The sequence below is a fragment of the Siphateles boraxobius genome, unplaced genomic scaffold (genome assembly GCF_051911475.1).
Source record: "Siphateles boraxobius isolate OS27281-9 unplaced genomic scaffold, OSU_SipBor_1 7, whole genome shotgun sequence".
Taxonomy (NCBI): domain Eukaryota; kingdom Metazoa; phylum Chordata; class Actinopteri; order Cypriniformes; family Leuciscidae; genus Siphateles; species Siphateles boraxobius.
In genome coordinates this window covers 7,232,750-7,241,866 of record NW_027509197.1, presented here as the reverse complement: position 1 = coordinate 7,241,866, position 9,117 = coordinate 7,232,750, and the positions used below count along the sequence as shown (strand labels likewise).

The following is a 9,117-nucleotide window of genomic DNA, read 5'->3' as shown; positions in this document are numbered from 1 at the left end:
TAGGCCTTAGTTCAGTTAGGACATTTAAGTAGATTTCTATAAATAAATAAAAACATTACTGGTGTGCAACTTGAGACAAAACAGTTTCACTGACATATTTTAAGATATGCAAGTTGATATCAGTTAAAACAGCTCACATGCATTTTAGTCTGGGACAAGGCTTAAGGCTCTGTGAAACCGGGGGTAAATATATGTGCACACATAATTATTATTATACATAATACAATAAAACAATAGCCTATGTGATCCCCCAGTTTCAAGCTTAACGTCTTAGGTTTGGCATAATGACAAGAATGAGCTGCTTTCACAGTGCTTTCACAAGCACTGTGCTTGTGAAAGCACTGTTTTCATTGCTTTCACAATTCACAGATTTTATTTTTACAGAATTTTATTTTTTACTAGTATTTAATTCATAAGATGATGCTAAGATGAAAGAAATCAAATGATTAGCTCCCTCTGGTTTACATTCACAGTCATTTTTAAGCCCCCAAAATAGATCATTAAAATAGATTGTGCAATTAAAAACATCTAATTTACAAAACACAAATCACTCTCATACTGACGGGTATCAACACACAATTCCTGAATGACATATTTTACTGAGGTTTATTTCAGCATCTTCCAATAACTGGTTGTTGAAATCATGACATGTAATTTAACTATTTAATGGGGTCATACAATTACTGGTAATTACTTTATTTAAAGTCTTTATAACTTTGTCCTGAAGAGTGACAAAATCTAATCCACAATCTCTTGAAAATGTTGCCGATCAGGACATGAACGGAAAGTAAACCTTCAAGGAATTTTTAAAAAGGGAAGTTTTACCTCCAACTATTAATAGATGTGTTTCGTTTATGTGAAGCTACTTCCTCAACCATGTGGTGTGATGCATCCATATTATTGTAAGTGAGATTAACAGCATTAATAACCATAAAATAAGTTAACATGCAGCATACGAGAGAACATGACAAAATAGTTTAATACATGGAATATTTATATTTTTGAAAATCCATGTCACACTACAGGACTATTGAAACAAACTAGCAAAAAATTGATCAAAAGTGGTGGAAAAACTTGGTGACCATCTAAACAAACACTTTCTCTTATTAAAATGAGAAGATTTCTTGATGTTGGGGAAAAATCATGTCCATTTGTGAACATACCAAGTGAAAATATTCATAGCTGGGTCATATTTCAGTTTGGCACAAGTGGTGGTAATCCCATACAAATTAATTTATTATATATACTGGCTTTTAGATGCATTTGGATGTAATGTTTCTGCACAATCAATCAGAGCTCGGTGAATGCAGGATTATTTGATCCACACAAAGCCAATTTGTGTCCCAAAGTTGAGTCCATCTCTTACATGGGAGAAGAATAATTCAGGATGGCATGAAGTGCACGGTGTGGAATCAGACTGATGTGGGATCCTGATGTCCTCGATGTGTGCAGCTTTAATCCCGCCTCTCTCCAGCAGAGTTCTAAAAGACAAAGCATGATTGGTCGGTTGACATGATGCAGTTTAATACATGCAAGATAAAGTAACTTTTCTTAAAGAAATGAATTGTCTTAAAGAAAAAACAACCAGAATCCCAACTGTGAACACGGGAAATCTCGCAAAATCTCTTGCGGTCAAACGTGACTTTGGTGTAAACAAACATGGCAGACGACGGGCAAGAAGAAATTACAATAAAGGTGTTTGGACTGATTTTTACAGAAAATCTGTGTTTGGGGGTTTGGGAAACCACAGGAAAATCTGATAAAATAATCTGTAGAACCATCAAGATCATTGGGACTTTACCTAGGATATTCGGAAGGGGAGAATTGGGCCCAAAATCGGCGTGATTATTTTGTGGTGTGTGTGTGCCTTTAAGATTTAAGCCCTCCCGACATTCTGAGAACAAATAGTGTCGGTTCTGATGTTCGGCCCAGATTATCTGGTAATGTTACAGATTGTATATTGTATATTTGATATTGTAAAAAAAAAAATATTTCCCATATATGAATGATCAATATATTAAATGGTTTAACAGTATATTTGAAAATATACAGAAAAATAATATATTACAATATATTGAATAATACATAAGGAATTGCCGCTTTTCATATATTGAAAAAATAATGTATGTGTTTTTATATTCAGTAATACACTTCATATTATATAGATGTATATGTGATTAGATATGGTACCAGATGTGGGCCGACATCTGTCTGTGATCTCATTAATACTAAAATAACACTGTGTCAAGGTTGTTTTAACTATGTAAAGCACTTTAAGTAGCTTGCACTGTTAAAATTAAGTTTATTATAATTTCTAAAAATTATTTTTAAAAAACCTACTATTTTCTATACTATTTTGAGTTTGTTATAGTGCTTTCTAAATATAGCAAATCATTTCCTGCCCTCCATCTGCATTTCGCGCCATGGCAAGGCAGTGACGTGACGTCATATGCAAACAAGCTATTAAATAATGGTTCGTATTTTAGAAAAAAAAACATAAAAAATAAATAGAATTTATAATTTTATTGAAAGGATAGCCCCTTGAGATGTAACATCTCATTTTCGAAGGGGGCCATTTTTTAATTGATTATTATTTATTTTTTAGGGAGCGAACGTTTCAGTGCACTGGAAGGATTTTGAGACCGTTTTTTAAAATAGCCAACTCTCTGATCAGGGCCCTGACTATTGAACTAGGGAGCTGATTTGAGACACAGCCCAACACACACTAACAATAAGCACTAGTTTCCCATATATGGAAATGTATTATTTAATATGTTGCATTATATTTTGCAGTATATTCCCATCTATTTTTGTTCCGTAAGGATGCCGCGACACAGTATCCATTTTGTTCACATCCACTTCCCCGTGAGGTGCTAAATCAGGCATGATAATCTTAAGAATATCTTGTGGTGTGTGATGTGCCACAATATTCAAATCTTGTTGTGTGTGCAGGTTTAAGATCTGAAAGAAGAAAATCTGTGAAGATTCTTCACACGGCAGGATAATTAGGCCGATTTTAGCCCCGATTTACCCCTTCCGACAATCTTAAGGATGCTCCAATTATCGTAAAATGTGTGGTGTGTTAAGGCCTCATTATGCTTCTGCGTCAACTCCACGGCGTAGCTACGCCGTCACTGCTACGGCGTCGTGGCTGTTTTATGGTTCTGCGTCAGGTCGAGTTGCATCGCAGTGCATCTGATCAATCACAGCCCTTGTGGTCTGCGTCGCCTCGACGCGTAGTTACAATTTTTTGGAGGTGCACGTCGAGCTACGGCGGAGGGGTTCGCGGCGACGCACAGGGGTCTGCGGGGGTACGCCGTCGATTCGACGCAGAAGCATAAAACAGGCTTTACAGTGCCCTCATCTGCTCGGAAGGACGTCGGGACCGCTCCGATTTCACATCGTGGATATCCAACATGTTGGATTTTTTTGGCCCGATTTCTCCTCGTGTGTGGAGCACGCAGCCTGTGGACTGTGGCGTGTAGCCAATCACAAAGCAAGGTGACGAGGCGCAGAGGAAGCACCGGGAAACAAAATCAAGACAGCCGGCGGCATGGCGCACCAGAAAGTCCTTTCTTTTGATAAAGTTTTTTTTTCGGTTAAAAACTAACTACAAACTATCGCCACTGCATCCTCTTCGTCCGCCATGATTGTTTACTCTGAAGTCACGTTTGATCTCGAGGGATTTTGCTAGATTTTCCGCCTGACCTGGGAATGCTCGGGAGTCAAATCGGTTTGTGCGTGATGTGTTGATTTTGCCGTGTGGCTGCGCACCACACACTGTACGACCAACACTGTTAGACCCGTGATTTTTTATCGCCGTGTGTGGGGTCTCTCAGGTTTGGAAAATCGTCCGGTGTGAACCAGGCTTTATGTGCATGATGCAATGCAACCAGATTTAACAACCGGAGAAGATTTAAAAACTCCTGTAGTCTTAGCCCGACTTGTGTGTGCGTCCACTTTCCCCTGGGAAATCATCAGTATTTGTTTCTGCTAATATTCTAAGAGATATATATAGCCTTTTACATAAATCACCTTCCTTCTAGTGGTGTTCATTACTGTGAGTCACTTCAGGGAATGACTTGACCTACGTGAGAGGGATCAATAAAACAGTCTCTGGAGTACAGTTGAAGTAAAAAAAACAGGATTCCGCTGGTTGACCTTTGACCTTTACCTGGTTGCGAGTCTGATGTCGACATAAGGTGTAGATGAGTCCATGTTTCTAACACAGTCTGGGTGTATGGCAAGAAACTCTGTGGCCGAATCTTTCTCCAGAGTAAAGCAGCATGGCCCAACAGAAGGCCCGATCACACACACAATGTCTGCAGGCCTGCTGCCAAACTCTGACACCATGGCTTTCACTGTTGCCATGGCAATTCCCATCAGGGTCCCCTTCCAGCCTGGGACGCACACAAGAAATGCCAGATAAACAATTGGTACATTATGCTACAGCTGGTCACATCATTTCTGGCATAGATGTTATGTATAAACACAGAAAATGATTATACTGCATGTTTCTAACTCTGAAATAGCATGAACACGGATAAGCACAGCACTGAGAAAAACTCAATTACATTAACCCTTCACGGAGTACTCCAATTACTGAATTTCAGACAAAACACATTGATTTATATGTCCGTCAGTCATGAATTTGCTGCGTTCTGGTTGAAAATGCACTCATTTGGAACAGCCTGCAATGCGATGTCATCACGCAGACGAAACTTGAGTCGCGCTTATTATAGTTTGCGGTATAAAGACCTAATATACTTCTGTAAATAATGTACTTTCATTTAATATACGCGTGTACTGTATATAACGTGCGTTTATATAAATATTCAATTGTTATTGATTTAAATCATGTAAATTTTGATTTTTGAAAACACTAAACTGAGTGATAGATGTCTGTTCTGATGTCTAATATGAAAATAACGCAATTTGGTTAGATATTAGGTATTTTATCTTGTTTTAACCATAATCATGATACTGTAACTGTCTGGTTTCATGCACTTTAAACGGAATAATTTTTTTAAAAAAGTATATATTTGTATGTAATTGTGACTTTTTTCACAATCGTGTTTATATCTCACAATTCTGACTTTATAACTCGCAGAAAAAATAATTGCGAGATATAAACGTAATTGTGAGAAAAAAGTCTGACTTGGAAGTTAATATCTCACAGTTCTGACTTTATAATTCGCAATTGTGAGTTTTTATCTTACAATTCGGAGAAAAAAAGAATTGTGAGATAAAGTCGCAATGACCTTTTTTATTTTTTATTCAGTGGCGGAAACAAGCTTCCATACAAAACACATCTGGGACTTCAGTTAAAAAAAAATTATTATTCTTATGATCTTTAAAACTTTTGTTGTAAATGCTTATGCTTAAATGCTTGAAATTAGTTCAGTGCACAAATATTAATTGCCTACATAAGAATTTATTATTTTTATTCACAAAACTTTAAATAAATAAAAAATATTTAAATTCTTAAAAAATATAATTATTATTATTATTAAAGCTGTAAAGCCGGACATATGAAATAATAAGGAATATATATATTTTAAATGGGAGAAAAATACATTGTTTTTATATATATTTTTTTTTTATAGGAAAAAAATATAATAGAAAGCTAAACAAGTTTGCATGTGTGTTTAATATTTTGTGTATGTTTTATGGCCCTTGTATGATATAACAGAATATGGATTATGAAACACCTCACTTTTATTCAATGCAAAAATATGCATTTTGGTGCATATGCATTTATTCAAGCCACTTTAGAAATGGAGTGAAGTGCAATGACCGGTGGGTAAATTTCCTTCTCCACTTCCTGTGAAGTGATATCATCCTCTTATTCCCTTTATGGCGTTCGCAGTGACATAACAACTAGTACATATGGTTGAAGGGAACGCACCTTTTGATTCAGATTATATGAACACATACGTCCCACAGAACTCACAGCAAAGCTTGAATTGAATCACTATAAGGTTATGCAGAACTAATCATAATATATTAATTATATTATTAAAGTGAAACCTGTCAAGAAAATGTCATTTTTCACTCTAAAATCAAATGAACAGAAGTATAAATGATAAGTCTATTTATAGGAGCATTACGATTTTGTTTGCATTGTGATGAGACTAACCTGCATGTGCCACTCCAATGACCTTTCTCACGGGGTCAGTGAAGACCAGCGGCATGCAATCGGCCCCTGGAGCTGCTATGACAACTCCAACCTGATTGGTCACCATCCCGTCGTAACTGTCAGGGGCCGGTTTGCCCATCACCCACACATCACTGGCATGATTGCACTGAAGTCAATAACACGTGCAATATGTAGAAAATGTTTCGTGTGAAAGATCAATGAGTGAGCCAGTTTTCAAAGAACTTAGAAATGCAGTGGTATGTGTTTAAAGTTATATGATATGCTGCTTGCTCTGACTGACTTCCTCATATTTTCTCTGTGGTAAAGTACCTTTACGAGGTTGAACTGCTGAGGGGTAAAGCCAGCCTGCAGGCCGAGCCGGCGCAGGTTCTCGGACACCACAGCTCGGGGGTCTTTGCGCCGAGGGTTACAGAAGAGGTTCAGTGAGCTCAGGGTGCTGATGTAGGAGATTCCTCCAGCCCGAGTGGTGAAGCCGTGACCAAAGCAGTCTGTGAATGAGAAGGACATAGATATATTAGCTGCTTCTTGGTCTCTGCTTACTCTGGACATTCACACAGCAAACACTCGCTGACTCTATTTCCTTCAGTATCTCTTCCAATTATCCATTAATCCCACAAAGCCTAATTGAACATATTTAAAAGATGAATTTCTAAGGCCTCTAAATGATCAACATTATCAAAACTTTGCTGGGAAACCTGTTGTACACAATACATGCCTCCTGCCCACTGTATAGTTTATACTTCCTCAGAAAAAAAGGCTTTTAGTGTAATTGTAAAAATGTCCCCCTTCAGGTTGTGTTACACGTGTCTTTTTGCAGTGAAATATTGTAAAACGTACTAACTTTTATATTTTTTGAATATTTCAGAATGAACACTTACTGGACTGAAGCTACTTAGGTTTACTTGATTATACACACATAATTAAAAAAAAAAATCTTAAAATGTATGTATCAAATTAGATACAACAGGCTTTTGGGGAGGATTTATTTGTTCTTCTCTCAGTCATCATCGTATTGCATTGCATTATATATTTAGCATACATGGATTTTTATAATAAAAGTATTTAAATATCATCTTACAATAAAGTATAGAGAGACAACTGATATAGTGACAATCTGTTATAGTGTTATGAAAATCTCATTGATTTAAATGACAAGGTACATTACATTTTACTTTTTGGCCATACAAATAACAATATCTCCACCAAACTGCATATTTTTGCTCAATTTAGATCTATGAATAAAATTATGTGTTCTTTCCTCCTTAACATGAGCTCCATATCCTGCTATATCATACAAGGGCCATAAAACATACAAAAACATAAAACACATACGCAAACTTTGTTTAGATTTATTTTAGATTTTTTTCTAAGCTTGTAGATTTTGTATGAATGGTTCCACTAAGAAAATATTGTTTTTCTTACTATAATTTCACATGTCAGGATTTACAGCTTTAATAATAATAATAATTGTATAAATTATTTAATTTATTAATACTATGAAATAATAGTAAGATTTATATTTTTTATAATATTTTTAATAAACGACTTAAAAAATAGGTTTCTTACGATTATTTCATATGTCAGGCTTTACAGCTTTAAAAATAATAATAATAATTTTACAAAAATTTCAAATAGCATTTTATTTATTTAAAGTTTTATAAATAAAAATAATACATTTGTATATAGACAATTTATATGTGTGCACTAAACTAATTTCAAACATTTAAGCATAAGCATTTACAACAAAAGTTTTAAAGATCAAAATAATAAATTCACTGAATATTTGTAACTGTATTACTGCATATTTATTATTTCAAATTAAATTGTGCCAGCCCTCGATCTCATATAGTTCCTTTTTTGTAGAATCTCAGTGAACATAACTTTCACATTTTTACTATATTACTAGTTCAATAAAAAGCATGCAAAGTAAATAATAATGAATAGTACATACTTAAGTATAACCTCAAAGGTAAAATACGTGTATAATGTAATCATGAAGACGAACACCGCCAACCTGAAATTACAGAAGACCTGAGAAGTGTAATATCTCCTTTGACCGCTGGGAGGCGCTGTAGAAACGTGCAGAGCTCGTGTTTAGCGTCAGCTGCTTGCTGAGTGCTGATGTCTGTGTGTGTGCAGATATCCAGGGGACACGAGTCACAGGACACACTGTCATATATCATACTGTATTCAAAACGATATGCTGAAGTGAAGAGGAGCTCCTGGTAGACCTGAAACAATGCTCTCCCGTGGTTCGAGGTCATGATCTTCACATTACTAATGTCCTCTTTGTCTATAGCCTGTTTGAATGAGTATAACGAGGCTGAAAGAGAGCTTTTGCACAGGACCTGTGGGGAATTGCTGAAACCTATAAACATCTCCAGAACAGAGCTTCTTGGAAATCTGTCAGTCCCCACGGAGCTCTCTACATCGGCTATGACGAAGACCGGTTCCTCTGAGCCATTGCCGGTCAGTGCACAAAACTTGCTGATGCGCCTTTTCACACAGATGTCGTATCCTGAACTGCGGATTTGTGTGAGATCCACAAGAGTAACTGCAGACATTATCGCACACAGACACGCTTGCTTCGCTCTCTCTGGAGTGGAAGTTATGTGGACGTGCAAACATAACTTACAACACCTGGTTATATGAGTTACAAACGAGGAACTTTTTTTTATTTACCACGAAAATAAAATTTCCTCTGTCCCAATCACTTCCTGAAAAGATTGTAGCGCCGCCCTCAGTGGAAACTCCTCACCAGACGAGCGCCTCATGTAGAGCCATTGATTTATTTCTCACGCGACGCATGATTGACATTACACAGATACAGAATTTCCAGTCAGTTGCTACGGTTTGTTGCGTTTTTATTTTACCCGTTGTCTAGCTGTGTTTTTTAAGACATACAGCTGGCGGTCAGATGAGATTTCCTCATAAACTTCCACAGAGTGTTCTGAGAC

At 36.5% G+C, this 9,117-nt stretch overlaps 1 protein-coding gene across 1 annotated transcript; it reads right to left on the bottom strand.

Moving 5' to 3' along the window:
- Positions 1–587: 587 nt before the first annotated feature.
- On the bottom strand, positions 588–8,887 carry lacc1 (laccase (multicopper oxidoreductase) domain containing 1). Its single transcript, XM_077215572.1, has 5 exons — positions 8,175–8,887; positions 6,470–6,648; positions 6,140–6,305; positions 4,175–4,400; positions 588–1,481 (listed from the first exon to the last, which is right to left on the bottom strand). Exons 1-5 carry the CDS (start codon positions 8,722–8,724, stop codon positions 1,313–1,315), a joined length of 1,290 nt encoding a protein of 429 aa, XP_077071687.1. The 5' UTR covers positions 8,725–8,887; the 3' UTR covers positions 588–1,312.
- Positions 8,888–9,117: the final 230 nt, after the last annotated feature.

What these genes read in the sequence shown, in the direction of transcription:
- lacc1 (XM_077215572.1), bottom strand. Translation starts at nt 8,724, where the DNA reads ATGTCTGCAGTTACTCTTGTGGATCTCACACAAATCCGCAGTTCAGGA. An exon ending in CAGGTCTTCTGTAATTTCAG is followed by an intron (nt 6,649 to 8,174) that starts GTTGGCGGTGTT and finishes TCTCATTCACAG; the next exon opens with ACTGCTTTGGTCACGGCTTC. An exon ending in AGCAGTTCAACCTCGTAAAG is followed by an intron (nt 6,306 to 6,469) that starts GTACTTTACCAC and finishes TATTGACTTCAG; the next exon opens with TGCAATCATGCCAGTGATGT.